The 16757-nt window shown below is 43.0% G+C and overlaps 2 protein-coding genes across 2 annotated transcripts in view; both read left to right on the forward strand.

The window, feature by feature from the left end:
- The window catches only part of LOC140065154 (uncharacterized), a 154690-nt gene that overhangs the window by 103498 nt on the left and 34435 nt on the right, over positions 1–16757 (forward strand). The window lies entirely within an intron of this gene.
- Positions 1580–5528, forward strand: LOC140065141 (uncharacterized). Its single transcript, XM_072112679.1, has 7 exons — positions 1580–1752; positions 2597–2740; positions 2867–3046; positions 3130–3253; positions 3335–3432; positions 3580–3682; positions 4012–5528. Exons 1-7 carry the CDS (start codon positions 1702–1704, stop codon positions 5139–5141), a joined length of 1830 nt encoding a protein of 609 aa, XP_071968780.1. The 5' UTR covers positions 1580–1701; the 3' UTR covers positions 5142–5528.

Genomic DNA, 16757 nt, shown 5'->3' on the forward strand with positions numbered 1-16757 from the left:
GTATATAGTGTACGGTGAGGAGCTGTGTGTGTGTATATGGTGTACGGTGAGGAGCTGTGTGTGTGTATATGGTGTACGGTGAGGAGCTGTGTGTGTGTATATAGTGTACGGTGAGGAGCTGTGTGTGTATATAGTGTACGGTGAGGAGCTGTGTGTGTGTATATGGTGTACGGTGAGGAGCTGTGTGTGTATGTAGTGTACGGTGAGGAGCTGTGTGTGTATGTAGTGTACGGTGAGGAGCTGTGTGTGTGTATATGGTGTACGGTGAGGAGCTGTGTGTGTATGTAGTGTACGGTGAGGAGCTGTGTGTGTATATAGTGTACGGTGAGGAGCTGTGTGTGTGTGTATATAGTGTACGGTGAGGAGCTGTGTGTGTATATAGTGTACGGTGAGGAGCTGTGTGTGTATATAGTGTACAGTGAGGAGCTGTGTGTGTATATAGTGTACGGTGAGGAGCTGTGTGTGTATATAGTGCACGGTGAGGAGCTGTGTGTGTATATAGTGTATGGTGAGGAGCTGTGTGTGTATATAGTGTACAGTGAGAAGCTGTGTGTGTATATAGTGTATGGTGAGGAGCTGTGTGTGTATATAGTGTACGGTGAGGAGCTGTGTGTGTGTGTATAGTGTACAGTGAGGAGCTGTGTGTGTGTATAGTGTACAGTGAGGAGCAGTGTGTGTGTATAGTGTACGGTGAGGAGCTGTGTGTGTGTATAGTGTACAGTGAGGAGCAGTGTGTGTATATAGTGTATGGTGAGGAGCAGTGTGTGTATATAGTGTACAGTGAGGAGCTGTGTGTGTGTATATGGTGTACAGTGAGGAGCTGTGTGTGTGTATATAGTGTACGGTGAGGAGCTGTGTGTGTGTATATAGTGTACGGTGAGGAGCTGTGTGTGTGTATATAGTGTATGGTGAGGAGCAGTGTGTGTGTATATAGTGTATGGTGAGGAGCTGTGTGTGTATATAGTGTACGGTGAGGAGCTGTGTGTGTATATAGTGCACGGTGAGGAGCTGTGTGTGTATATAGGGTACAGTGAGGAGCTCTGTGTGTATATAGTGTACGGGTAGGAGCTGTGTGTGTATATAGTGCACGGTGAGGAGCTGTGTGTGTATATAGTGTATGGTGAGGAGCTGTGTGTGTATATAGTGTACAGTGAGGAGCTGTGTGTGTATATAGTGTATGGTGAGGAGCTGTGTGTGTATATAGTGTACAGTGAGGAGCTGTGTGTGTATATAGTGTATGGTGAGGAGCTGTGTGTGTATATAGTGTATGGTGAGGAGCTGTGTGTGTATATAGTGTACGGTGAGGAGCTGTGTGTGTATAGTGTACGGTGAGGAGCTGTGTGTGTATATAGTGTACGGTGAGGAGCTGTGTGTGTGTGTATATAGTGTATGGTGAGGAGCTGTGTGTGTATATAGTGTATGGTGAGGAGCTGTGTGTGTGTATATAGTGTACGGTGAGGAGCTGTGTGTGTGTATATAGTGTACGGTGAGGAGCTGTGTGTGTATGTAGTATATGATGCGAAGGTTCAGTATATTGTTATAGAAACAGAAGGGAACCTCCTCCTCCAGTCCCTGATCACATGACGATGACATCATCACAGGTCCTTTCCACTACAGCAACACAGTGTGAAGCCTGACTGAAGGCTCAGGACATTGGGGGCTCGGATCCTGGAGCTGTGCTGCTGGAGCCTGGAGTAAGTGATGTGCGGGGGATGTCATGTCTACGAGAGTAGACCCCACACCAGATTCTATGTAAGAAATGTTGTCACAGTCCAGGACAAACTTAATTTGCCCAGAACAGCAGAGAAAGTGTCTCTAACTCTGATCAGTGTCTTTTAGAAATATCTCATTTGCATTTTTATTCTGTGCTTTTCTCGGAATACGGCGCCATGCCCCATGGTGCGCTAAGGAGAGGGGCGGGGGCTAAGAGGCGCTCACTCCCTCCTCCTCCCCCGTGTGGCCGCCGTGCTACGTTATGGCGGGTACATGTCAGTGTGAATATGGCCATACACAGTATATGACAGCAGATATTCAAAGCAACCATCAGTGCCATGGGATATTACGCCTTAACATGTAGGCATACATATATGTATCGCATTTCACTTATTAGATGTTGCTTCTAGGAGTGACTGACTGTCCTACACCATGGCCCCCCACATAATCACACCAGCAGGGGGCAGTGTGTCCTCCTATCACTTCTAGGGGTAACTGACTGTCCTACACCATGGCCCCCCACATAATCACACCAGCAGGGGGCAGTGTGTCCTCCTATCACTTCTAGGAGTGACTGACTGTCCTACACCATGGCCCCCCACATAATCACACCAGCAGGGGGCAGTGTGTCCTCCTATCACTTCTAGGGGTAACTGACTGTCCTACACCATGGCCCCCCACATAATCACACCAGCAGGGGGCAGTGTGTCCTCCTATCACTAGTAGGAGTGACTGACTGTCCTAAACCATGGCTCCCCACATAATCACACCAGCAGGGGGCAGTATGTCCTCCTATCACTAGTAATATACCATTTCAAAATGACTTTAATTAAATCAATCAAAAATAAAAGAATTAAAGCAAAATTGATCTTTTACTTTCCAGAAGGTTTCTACATTACAGGACCCGCTGCTAATCTCTTCTCCAAAACATCATTTACTGACTGGTCCCTCAGGGATGGAGAGAGACACGAGGGTGGAGAGAATCTTCCAGCTCACCCTAGAGATTCTCTTCTATATTACTGGAGAGGTGAGAGATTGTGATGAGGTCACATGACATCATTATCTATGGGAATAACAGATGATAGGACTGGAGAGGTGAGAGATTCTGGAAATGTATGGAGGGAGATTTATCAATGTGTCTCTCCATAACCAGGATTACACAGTAGTGAAGAAGACCTCTAGTGGGCGCTGTCAGGCCCCTGTGTATGAAGGACGGGGGAGAACCCTGAGCCCAATCCCGGCTCCTCCACCTCACCCCCTGATACATGATGACATCAATGAGCAGAAGATCCTAGAAGTCACCCACAAGATGATGGAGCTGCTGACTGGAGAGGTGACACTGCTGGGAATGCTGGGACATTATACAGTAACGCTATGAAGGGATCTGGGTGATGACGGGATCATTGTGTGTGTCAGGTTCCTATAAGGTGTCAGGATGTGGCTGTCTATTTCTCCATGGAGGAGTGGGAGTATTTAGAAGGACACAAAGATGTGTACAAGGACGTCATGATGGAGGACCACCAGCCCCTCACATCAGCAGGTAATAGACAGGACTAGATCCACACGTCCTTTCATTATCTGTATGGAAAGAAGGAATTCAGTCTCTGGATGTTTCCTACAGGTAGATCCAGTATGAGAACATCACCGGAGAGATGTCCCAGTCCTCTTCTTCTACCACAGGATTGTTCAGAGGAGAAATATGTCCCACAGGATCATCAGGTAGATGGAGATGAGACTCCATGACATCTTCTCTGATCTGTGGAGGTTTATTGTAATAAAAGTTTCACGAAAACTGTTGTATTGTAAAATCCCATGTCTAGTCTATGTGCCGGACTCTGGTGACTTCTTACAATATTTGTCTCTCAGTTTGTGTATCAGGATGAAGATGTGAAGAATATTCCTGCCCCAGAGACATATGTGAGGGGCGATGAGCGATGTAAGGAGGAGATTCCTACAGGTAACTGCCCAGGTGAGTTGTAACCACTAGATAAAGCAGAGACGAGTGATAACACAACACAGAACATGGAGACATAGAGTAAGAAAAGCTGGAAGGTGGGAGCTATGAGGGTCAGGAATACTGCTCACCAGGACCTCGGAGGAGGAGACTGAGATGTTACATCAGTAATAATACAGAACCTTATGGTAAGCAGGAAAGTCATAGCCACCATGGGCAGACAAGAAATGCTGCATGTACCCGGATTGCTGATATCACACAAATGTCCTGTGATACATCTTCAGAGTTTTCTTACCACAACCAATGATAAGGTTATATTTTATAATCTGTTTTATCCTTCACAGATGACACCACCAGGAGCTCAGAGGAACATCTGATATCATCACATGTTACAGCAGGTGATGGTTGTATCACACCAGATACATCTGAAGATCATGACAATATCCCAGATGTATCCTCAGACCTTCACACACAAGATCCGTCATCTGATCCTGTTACATGGGTCCTTTCTACTGAATCATCAGGAACAGATAAGAACATGAAGTCCGGTTTAGAAAGTGGAAAAAATTTTAGTGTTAAAGATCTTCTTGTCCATCAGAGAAGTCACACAGGAGAGAAGCCATTTTCTTGTTTAGAATGTGGGAAATGTTTTAGTCAAAGTTCTTATCTTGTTAGACATCTTAAAATTCACACAGGGGACAGGAAATTTCGATGTCCCGAATGTGGGAAATGTTTTTACCGCAAGTCGTCTCTTGTGATACATCTGCGAAATCACACGGGGGAGAAGCCATTTTCATGTAGAGATTGTGGGAAATGTTATAGTGCTAAATCAGCGCTTATTGTGCATCAAAGAACTCACACAGAGGAGAAGCAATATTCATGTTCAGAATGCGGAAAATGTTATTACCAAAAATCAGATCTTGTAAGACATCGGAGAACTCACACAGGGGAGAAGCCATTTTCATGCAGAGATTGTGGAAAATGTTTTACGCAGAAAACACATCTTGATCTACATCTGATAGTTCACACAGGGGAGAGGCCGTTTTCCTGTTTGGAATGTGGGAAAACTTTTAAGAACAAACCGGCTCTTGTAATACACCAGAGAAGTCACACAGGGGAACTTTTTTCATGCCCAGAATGTGAAAAATGTTTTAACCAGAAATCAATTCTTGTAAGACATCAGAGAAGTCACACGGGGGAGAAGCCATTTTCATGTTCGGAATGTGGGAAATGTTTTGCAGCCAACGCAAATCTTGTTGGACATCAGAGAACTCACACAGGGGAGAAGCCATTTTCATGTAGAGATTGTGGAAAATGTTTTACCCAGAAAAAACATGTTGATCAACATCAGAGAAGTCACACAGGGGAGAAGCCATATTCGTGTTCAGATTGCGGGAAATGTTTTGCTTGGAAGTCTACTCTTATTTACCATCATAAGTCATCACACAGTGGTAAAGCTGAACATACATTATGAATCTGGGAAATGCTTTGGCCCAAAATTGTTCCTTTTACTAAATCAAAAACTCATTAAGGACCAATATGACGTAATACATTAAGACGGACACTTACATTGCACCCTCACTCATGTATCGCTATTTTTCCTTCAGTGGAATTGTTATTTACCCCGCGGTGCATGGTGGCTCAGTGGCACGCATTACATCCTTGCAGCGCTGGGGACTTGGGTTTAAGTCCCAGGGTCAACATCTGCAAATAGTTTGTGTGGGTTTCCTCCAGTTTCCTCCCACACTCCAAAACATACTGACAGGATGATTAGATTGTGAACCCCGTGGGGACAGGGGACGATTTGGCAACTTCTGTGTGGCACTGTTTAACTATATAAATAAAGGAATTAATATTTTGACATTTGGACACTTTTTCCAAAATGGGGTTCACTACGTGAATAATTGTTTTTATATCACTCCTAGGAAAAGGAAAGTTGATGTTACTTTTCCTTTTTTCGCTGTCTCGTCACTGCACTGGTTTGCATATGTAGTTAAGAGGTTAAGTATGGATTTCTTTTTATCTATAACACCTAGAAATAAAATCCTTATGTAGGATTAAATACAGTATTTTCCTATATAAATTGACTCCTGAACTGTATTTCTAGGTGCCACAGTTCAGAAGACATAGCTATTAGCATTCTGATCCTCCAACCTGTCAGCTGAAGGCAACATGAAAAGGAGGAGGAGGGAGCTGCAGGGAGGAGGAGGGAGCTGCAGAGAGGAGGAGGAAGCTGTAGGGAGGAGGAGGAAGCTGCAGGGAGGGGGAGGAAGCTGCAGGGAGGAGGAGGAAGCTGCAGGGAGGGGGAGGAAGCTGCAGGGAGGAGGAGGAAGCTGCAGGGAGGGGGAGGGAGCTGCAGGGAGGAGGAGGGAGCAAAAAATTCACAATGTAATCAGGATTTGGTGAGTGATGATGATGTCCCTAAAATGAAGCTATTTCAAAAGATGTTGATTTTCTTTTTTTGCTCAAGAATAAATGTGTTTATGGGAAAAATAAATAAGATATCACTTGAAAATAAGCCTTACCCACTTTTTAAAGCCAAAAATAATACAACACCCTGTCTTATTTTTGGAGATGGGTCATAAGAGTTCTCCTTATGGAGAGTTTGCCAAGTAAGGAGACTTAAACCATAGATGCTCCACTAGAGAATTCTGGGAAGTATTTTTGGAGAGTAGTTGCGAGCTTATTTAGAAACATATATATATATATATATATATATATATATATATAGATAATGACAGTATACACCCCGACACCAAAGATGGACAGGTATATAGTGGGTTGGGAGAAATTCAGGTTCAACGAGTTTATCTCAATATTGGGGAAAAAAATTTGCTTTGGGAAGGGACTTCTACACGCTCTTATAGCCAAACACAAACTCCATTGAAATCAATAGGGCCCAAAATGTTAAAACCCCACAATAACTGTATAGCTGTAAACGCAGGAATAGAGGGATGAAATGTATAAAGATGTATAAAGTCAGGGAGGCAGAGAGTGTAACATGCTCTCCCGGCCTCTGAACATCTACCATGTGATTGACATCATGCGCCGGACTTCAGGGGTTCTGATCATTGAGGGGGGCATTCTAAGGCACGGAAAGCTTAACACCAATGTTAAACAACATACAGCTGGTGATTTATTAGGCCAATTTCTGATGACAGGTTCCCTTTAAGCAGCAGCTCCTACAGGAACTTTTGCAGCATTAGGTTCATCATATGCACAAGGCAAGGGACGTCCGTCAATCTAGCTTATGCTACAAGGTATGGGGGTATTATTACCTCACACACTATAGATATGGCTGAGGAATATTACCGGTATATGGGGATATTATTACCTCACACACTGTATATATGGCTGATAAATCTTATATGGCTGTATTATTACCTCACACACTGTATATATGGCTGATAAATCTTATATGGCTGTATTATTACCTCACACACTGTATATATGGCTGATAAATGTTATATGGAGGTATTATTACCTCACACACTGTATATATGGCTGATAAATCTTATATGGGGATATTATTACATCACACACTGTATATATGGCTGATAAATCTTATATGGAGGTATTATTACCTCACACACTGTATATATGGCTGATAAATCTTATATGGAGGTATTATTACCTCACACAATGTATATATGGCTGATAAATCTTATATGGAGGTATTATTACCTCACACACTGTATATATGGCTGATAAATCTTATATGGCTGTATTATTACCTCACACACTATATATATGGCTGATAAATCTTAAATGTAGATATTATTACCTCACACACTGTATATATGGCTGATAAATCTTATATGGGGATATTATTACATCACACACTGTATATATGGCTGATAAATCTTATATGGAGGTATTATTACCTCACACACTGTATATATGGCTGATAAATCTTATATGGAGGTATTATTACCTCACACAATGTATATATGGCTGATAAATCTTATATGGAGGTATTATTACCTCACACACTGTATATATGGCTGATAAATCTTATATGGAGGTATTATTACCTCACACACTGTATATATGGCTGATAAATCTTATATGGGGGTATTATTACCTCACACACTGTATATATGGCTGATAAATCTTATATGGCTGTATTATTACCTCACACACTGTATATATGGCTGATAAATCTTAAATGTAGATATTATTACCTCACACACTGTATATATGGCTGATAAATCTTATATGGGGATATTATTACCTCACACACTGTACATATGGCTGATAAATCTTATATGGGGATATTATTACCTCACACACTGTACATATGGCTGATAAATCTTATATGGGGGTATTATTACCTCACACACTGTATATATGGCTGATAAATCTTAAATGTAGATATTATTACCTCACATACTGTATATATGGCTGATAAATCTTAAATGTAGATATTATTACCTCACATACTGTATATATGGCTGATAAATCTTATATGGGGATATTATTACCTCACACACTGTACATATGGCTGATAAATTTTATATCGGGGTATTATTACCTCACACACTGTATATATGGCTGATAAATCTTATATGGGGGTATTATTACCTCACACACTGTATATATGGCTGATAAATCTTATATGGGGATATTATTACCTCACACACTGTATATATGGCTGATAAATCTTATATGGGGGTATTATTACCTCACACACTGTATATATGGCTGATAAATCTTATATGGGGGTATTATTACCTCACACACTGTATATATGGCTGATAAATCTTATATGGGGGTATTATTACCTCACACACTGTATATATGGCTGATAAATCTTATATGGGGGTATTATTACCTCACACACTGTAGACATGGCTAATAAATCTTATATGGGGGTATTATTACCTCACACACTGTATATATGGCTGATAAATCTTATATGGGGATATTATTACCTCACACACTGTAGACATAGCTGATAAATCTTATATGGGGGTATTATTACCTCACACACTGTATATATGGCTGATAAATCTTATATGGGGGTATTATTACCTCACACACTGTATATATGGCTGATAAATCTTATATGGGGGTATTATTACCTCACACACTGTATATATGGCTGATAAATCTTATATGGGGGTATTATTACCTCACACACTGTATATATGGCTGATAAATCTTAAATGTAGATATTATTACCTCACACACTGTATATATGGCTGATAAATCTTATATGGGGATATTATTACCTCACACACTGTACATATGGCTGATAAATCTTATATGGGGGTATTATTACCTCACACACTGTATATATGGCTGATAAATCTTATATGGGGGTATTTTTACCTCACACACTGTATATATGGCTGATAAATCTTATATGGGGATATTATTACCTCACACACTGTGTATATGGCTGATAAATCTTATATGGGGGTATTATTACATCACACGCTGTACATATGGCTGATAAATCTTATATGGGGATATTATTACCTCACACACTGTGTATATGGCTGATAAATCTTATATGGGGATATTATTACCTCACACACTGTATATATGGCTGATAAATCTTATATGGGGGTATTATTACCTCACACACTGTATATATGGCTGATAAATCTTATATGGGGATATTATTACCTCACACACTGTACATATGGCTGATAAATCTTATATGGGGGTATTATTACCTCACACACTGTATATATGGCTGATAAATCTTATATGGGGGTATTATTACCTCACACACTGTACATATGGCTGATAAATCTTATATGGGGGTATTATTACCTCACACACTGTATATATGGCTGATAAATCTTATATGAGGGTATTATTACCTCACACACTGTATATATGGCTGATAAATCTTATATGGGGATATTATTACATCACACACTGTATATATGGCTGATAAATCTTATATGGGGGTATTGTTACCTCACACACTGTATATATGGCTGATAAATCTTATATGGGGATATTATTACATCACACACTGTATATATGGCTGATAAATCTTATATGGGGGTATTATTACCTCATACACTGTATATATGGCTGATAAATCTTATATGGAGATATTATTACCTCACACACTGTATATATGGCTGATAAATCTTATATGGGGATATTATTACCTCACACACTGTATATATGGCTGATAATTCTTATATGGAGGTATTATTACCTCACACACTGTATATATGGCTGGAGTCTTACCTCATGACTTCCTGTAGCAGGTGAAAGCCGGGGACATGAGGATATGTCTCCCCTGTCAGGTCCTGTGCTGTCTCCCTCCTCCTGCACTTACTCCTCACTGCTGTAGGGGGCAGTGTTATACTATGGGGTCTCCTGAGGAAGCGGCTACAGAACCTGCAAGTAAGTGTTTATGTGTAAAGCTTTTCTATCTGTCACCGGTCTCCAGTGATGGATCTCTCTCTATATAATATCTATCACCATCCACCATCATCTATCTGTCTCTATACTTGTCCTTTAATATCTTGATAGGGATATTTTATGCAGGGCCCCAACAGCCCTCTTGACTTTTGTAAGGTGAGTCCTAATTAACTCTTTGAGGGAGGATGAGATAGCTGCCGGCAGCGAGATGACAGAGTAAATGAAAAACACACTCTGGTCTTCCGATGCACTCACATCACAATGTTTATTTCATGCAGACACAGCTATATTTTAGCACATAGACATCAGCATTTGGGTGTTGTATGAAAAGAGATAAGGCACTTAGATTCTCATTACATGTCACAGGGTATTAGCTGACAGGCGAGCAAACTGGTTACATAAAATGAAGTTTGGATCATGACATTAACTGGACAGTGGTCAGGGAACATGGCCGCTGTATCTAAGATGGCGGACAGTAGCCAAGATGGCGTCCGAAACCAGTGCGACCTCCTTAACAATCTTCTATCTATCTTCTATCTATCTATCTATCTATCTATCTATCTATCTATCTATCTCCTATCTATCTCATATCTATCTATCTCCTATCTATCTCATATCTATCTATCTCCTATCTATCTATCTATCTATCTATCTATCTCCTATCTATGTATCTATCTATCTCCTATCTATCTATCTCCTATCTATCTATCTATCTTCTATCTATCTATCTCCTATCTATCTATCTCCTATCTATCATCTATATATCTCCTATCTATCTATCTATCTATCTCATATCTATCTATCTATCTCCTATCTATCTATCTATCTCCTATCTATCTCATATCTATCTATCTCCTATCTATCTATCTATCTATCTATCTATCTCCTATCTATGTATCTATCTATCTCCTATCTATCTATCTCCTATCTATCTATCTATCTATCTATCTATCTATCTATCTATCTATCTATCTTCTATCTATCTATCTATCTCCTATCTATCTATCTATCTATCTATCTATCTCCTATCTATCATCTATATATCTCCTATCTATCTATCTCATATCTATCTCATATCTATCTCCTATCTATCTATCTATCTCCGATCTATCTATCTATCTATCTCCTATCTATCTATCTCCGATCTATCTATCTCATATCTATCTATCTATCTCCTATCTATCTATCTCATATCTATCATCTATCTATCTCCTATCTATCTATCTCCTATCTATCATCTATCTATCTATCTCCTATCTATCTCCTATCTATCTATCTATCTATCTCCTATCTATCTATCTCCTTTCTATCTATGTATCTATCTATCTCATATCTATCATCTATCTATACATTTTTTGGAAAGATCAGCGCTCCCATTAGTTTGGAAAATACCATAAATAGTAGAAAAATGAAATCACAGGCCGCGCTCTATGATCCAAGTTTCAGCAGAAGGAGAAGGTTATTGTGGATGTGGTAACATTTCGGAGTGTAACCTCCTTGTACAATAAAGTGTCTTATTTTGGGGTCTCAGTTTTGCCCAGGGCCCCACATGTTGGGTTTGTCCCCTTCTTATGTAGTGACCCTGCAGTGATCACTGGTCACCTCTGAGGCTCCTGATCCTGATATAATCAGCACATCACTGCCGATCACTGATCTCATCCCATGGCCTCTCCCTGTACATGGAGTCTGCTATTATTTATATGTCCTCATGCACACGACCATCCGCTTCTATTATGCCCGGTATGAAGAGCTTTATATGTGCATTGTACCTGTGGAGTGTGCAGGGTGCGAACCATTCACGAAATGTGTTTCACGTTCTCCATGAATATGGCGCCCCCTGCAGTGCTCCGACAGAGTGCAACAACTTTCTGTCGGATACTGCATAATAAATGTGGCGCAGAAATGTGTAATGCAGATGTGTAATGCGGATGTGTAATGCAGATGTGTAATGCGGATGTGTAACGCGGATGTGTAATGCGGATGTGTAATGCGGATGTGTAATGCAGATGTGTAATGCGGATGTGTAATGCGGATGTGTAATGCGGATGTGTAATGCGGATGTGTAATGCAGATGTGTAATGCGGATGTGTAACGCGGATGTGTAACGCGGATGTGTAATGTAGATGTGTAATGCGGATGTGCAATGCGGATGTGCAATGCGGATGTGCAATGCGGATGTGCAATGCGGATGTGCAATGCGGATGTGTAATGCCGATGTGTAATGCCGATGTGTAATGCCGATGTCTAATGCGGATGTGTAATGCGGATGTGTAATGCAGCTGTGTAATGCGGATGTGTAATGCGGATGTGTAATGCAGCTGTGTAATGCCGATGTGTAATGCCGATGTGTAATGCAGCTGTGTAATGCCGATGTGTAATGCCGATGTGTAATGCAGATGTGTAATGCGGATGTGTAATGCGGATGTGTAATGCAGCTGTGTAATGCCGATGTGTAATGCCGATGTGTAATGCAGATGTGTAATGCGGATGTGTAATGCAGCTGTGTAATGCGGATGTGTAATGCGGATGTGTAATGCGGATGTGTAATGCAGCTGTGTAATGCGGATGTGTAATGCGAATGTGTAATGCAGCTGTAATGGGCTTCTGTAACCTGTCTTTAGTGATAATGAGGTCCCTGGTGACGGGTTCCCTTTAAGCAATGCATCACTGTGATATCTGCCCTTTAAGGTGGCGGCTCAAGTTGTAAAGTTATTCCCTATCTACAGAATAACAGAGTTTGGCTTCTTTCCCCTATAAAGCTATGTAAATCTTCTTCGGTATAGACATTGTGAGGAATGACTCCTCCCACTCACATGACTGATCACATGGTCATGACATCATCACAGGTCCTTTACACACTAGAATTTGGCATCTCTGTGTATTATACGGTGATGGCACTGCTCGGGGAGGAGGTATGTGCGGTATCTGTCGGGGCTCCCGTGCGCTTATATAGTAAGAGAATGTGAGAAATTACCGGGCGCAGTACTAAGGCATCTCTGACGCTCTCGTACACTGTCTATTAGAGTGCTAGACATAGCCGAGCCATGTCCAGTAACTTCTCACTCTCTCATAGACAACAAATGGAGCAGCAGGACACTCACTCAACCTGCTACTCTGCTAAGGAAACTGTTCTCATAGGTGAAGGGATCCCATCAGTCAGAGCCTCGCCAGTCACACTGTTATCCCCTATCCCAGTGGTGGCGAACCTATGGCACGGGTGCCAGAGGTGGCACTCTGAGCCCTCTCTGTGGGAACCCAGGCCATCACCCAGCATAGAGGTCACCATTCAGGACTCCTCCTCCTGCAGTCACAGGAAGCCCAGAAAGTGCCGTGTTCAGAACTATTTTATAGTGACTTGAAGTAAAGGAGGAGCGTAGAGGTGTGGACAGAGCTGGATTATCATTGAAGCCCCTCCTCAGTTCCTGTGATTCATCCTGTTAAGGCTACCTTAGATGGAATTTCTCCATCTTTCTACTGTATTGGTGTCTTCAGGACGCAAATACGTTTGAATCTGTGACACAGCAGGGATCAATAAGTTACTTTAAATTAGCATTTGGCACTTTGGCAAAAATATGTGGCTTTTGGTTGTAGTTTGGGCACTCGGTCTCTAAAAGGTTCGCCATCACTGCCCTATCCTGTGGAAAAGAAATAATAATATAACATAATGAACTCCCCTCTGAGGTTACCGAATGATTTTACACCAAAATTTCCGGGAAAAGCTAAAAAAGCAGATGAGGTTGAAATAGACGCAGGTCCATCAATTCCAACCTATTGGAGTAAACTAATGTTTTTTCTCCATAACCCATTATACTTTTATTCTCAAGAAAGGCGTCCAGGCCTCTCCTGAACATGTACAAAGCATCCGCCATATCAACCTCCTGCGGGAGGGAGGTCCAAAGTCTCACTGCTCTTACAGTAAAGACTCCCTGTCTATGGTGATGGTAGAACCTCCTCTCCTCTAGATGTAGAGGATGCCCCTTGTCAATGGTTATGGCAGAACCTCCTCTCCTCTAGGTGTAGAGGATGTATCCTGTCTATGGGGATGGTAGAACCTCTTCTCCTCTAGGTGTATAGGATGTCCCCTGTCTATGGTGATGGTAGAACCTCCTCTCCTCTAGGTGTAGAGGATGTCCCCTGTCTATGGTGATGGTAGAACCTCCTCTCCTCTAGGTGTAGAGCATGCCCCCTGTCTATGGTGATGGTAGAACCTCCTCTCCTCTAGGTGTAGAGGATGCCCCCTGTCTATGGTGATGGTAGAACCTCCTCTCCTCTAGGTGTAGAGGATGCCCCCTGTCTATGGTGATGGTAGAACCTCTTCTCCTCTAGGTGTAGAGGATGGCCGCGTCTATGGTTATGGTATAATCTCCTCTCCTCTAGGTGTAGAGGATGCCCCCTGTCTATGGTGAGGATGTCCCCTGTCTATGCTGATGGTAGAACCTCCTCACCTCTAGGTGTAGAGGATGCCCCCTGTCTATGGTGATAGTAGAACCTTCTCTCCTCTAGGTGTAGAGGATGCCCCCTGTCTATGGTGATGGTAGAACCTCTTCTCCTCTAGGTGTAGAGGATGCCCCCGTCTATGGTGACGGTATAATCTCTTCTCCTCTAGGTGTAGAGGACGCCCCCGTCTATGGTGATGGTAGAACCTCTTCTCCTCTAGGTGTAGAGGATGTTCCCTGTCTATGGTGATGGTAGAACCACCTCCCCTCTAAGCGCAGAGGATGTCACTTGTCTATGGTGATGGTAGAACCTCCTCTAGGTTTAGAGGATGGCCCCTGTCTATGGTGATGGTAGAACCTCCTCTGCTCTAGGTGTAGAGGATGTCCCCTGTCAATGGTGATGGTAGAACCTCCTTTCCTCTAGGCGTAGAGGATGCCCCCTGTCTATGGTGATGGTAGCGCCATCTCTCCTCTAGGTGTAGAGGATGCCCCTTGTCAATGGTGATGGTAATACCTCCTCTCCTCTAGGTGTAGAGGATGTATCCTGTCTATGGGGATGGTAGAACCTCCTCTTCTATAGGTGTAGAGGATGCCCCCTGTCTATGGTGATGGTAGAACCTCCTCTCCTCTAGGTGTAGAGGATGCCTCCTGTCTATGGTGATGGTAGAACCTCCTCTTCTATAGGTGTAGAGGATGCCCCCTGTCTATGGTGATGGTAGAACCTCCTCTCCTCTAGGTGTAGAGGATGCCCCCTGTCTATGCTGATGGTAGAACCTAATCTTCTATAGGTGTAGAGGATGCCCCCTGTCTATGGTGATGGTAGAACCTCCTCTCCTCTAGGTGTAGAGGATGCCCCCTGTCTATGGTGATGGTAGAACCTCCTCTCCTCTAGGTGTAGAGGATGCCCCCTGTCTAGGGTGATGGTAGAACCTCCTCTCCTCTAGGTGTAGAGGATGCCCCCTGTCTAGGGTGATGGTAGAGCCTCCTCTCCTATAGGTGTAGAGGTTGCTCCCTGTCTTTGGTGATGGTAGGGCCTCCTCTCCTCTAGGTGTAGAGGATGCCCCCCTGTCTATGGTGATGGTAGAACCTCCTCTCCTCTAGGTGTAGAGGATGCCTCCTGTCTAGGGTGATGGTAAAACCTCCTCTCCTCAGGGGGTATCCTGTACACCTAGTCTATGGTGATGGTAGAACCTCTTCTCCTCTAGGTGTAGAGGATGCCCCCGTCTATGGTGACGGTATAATCTCTTCTTTTCTAGGTGTAGAGGATGCCCCCAGTCTATGGTGATGGTAGAACCTCTTCTCCTCTAGGTGTAGAGGATGCCCCTGTCTATGGTGATGGTAGAACCTCTTCTCCTCTAGGTGTAGAGGATGCCCCTGTCTATGGTGATGGTAGAACCTCCTCTCCTCTAGGTGTAGCGGATGTCTTCTGTCTATGGTGATGGTAGAACCTCTTCTCCTCTAGGTGTAGAGGATGTTCCCTGTCTATGGTGATGGTAGAACCACCTCCCCTCTAGGTGTAGAGGATGCCCCCTGTCTAGGGTGATGGTAGAACCTCCTCTCCTCTATGTGTAGAGGATGCCCCCTGTCTATGGTGATGGTAGAACCTCCTCTCCTCTAGGTGTAGAGGATACCCCCAGTCTATGGTGATGGTAGAGCCACCTCTCCCCTAGGTGTAGAGGATGTCCCCTGTCTATGGCGATAGTAGAGCCTCCTCTCCTCTAGGTGTAGAGGATGTTTCTCTCTATGGTGTTGGTAGAGCCTCCTCTCCTCTAGGTGTAGAGGATGTCCCCTGTCTATGCTGATGGTGGAACCTCCTCTCCTCTAGGTGTAGAGGATGTCCCTTGTCTATAGTGATGGTAGAACCTGCTCTTCTCTAGGTGTAGAGGATGTCCCCTGTCTATGGTGATGGTAGAACCTCCTCTCCTCTAGGTATAGAGGATGTCCCCTTTCTATGGTGATGGTAGAAACACCTCTCCTCTAGGTGTAGAGGATGTCCCCTGTCTATGGTGATGGTAGAGCCTCCTCTCCTCTAGGTGTAGAGGATGTCCCCTGTCTATGGTGATGGTAGAACCACCTCTCCCCTAGGTGTAGAGGATGTCCCCTGTCCATGGTTATGGTAGAACCTTCTCTCCTCTAGGTGTAGAGGATGTCCCCTGTCTATGGTGATAGTAGAGCCTCCTCTCCTCTAGGTGTAGAGGATGTCTCTCTCTATGGTGTTGGTAGAACCTCCTCTAATCTAGGTATATAGGATGTCCTCTGGG

The sequence above is a fragment of the Engystomops pustulosus genome, chromosome 6, assembly GCF_040894005.1.
Source record: "Engystomops pustulosus chromosome 6, aEngPut4.maternal, whole genome shotgun sequence".
Taxonomy (NCBI): domain Eukaryota; kingdom Metazoa; phylum Chordata; class Amphibia; order Anura; family Leptodactylidae; genus Engystomops; species Engystomops pustulosus.

Coding starts and splice junctions, on each gene's coding strand:
- LOC140065141 (XM_072112679.1), top strand. CDS start 1,702: ATGTGCGGGGGATGTCATGTCTACGAGAGTAGACCCCACACCAGATTC. Junction 1,753..2,596: donor GACCCCACACCAGATTCTAT/GTAAGAAATGTT, acceptor TTTACTTTCCAG/AAGGTTTCTACATTACAGGA. Junction 3,254..3,334: donor CCAGCCCCTCACATCAGCAG/GTAATAGACAGG, acceptor TGTTTCCTACAG/GTAGATCCAGTATGAGAACA.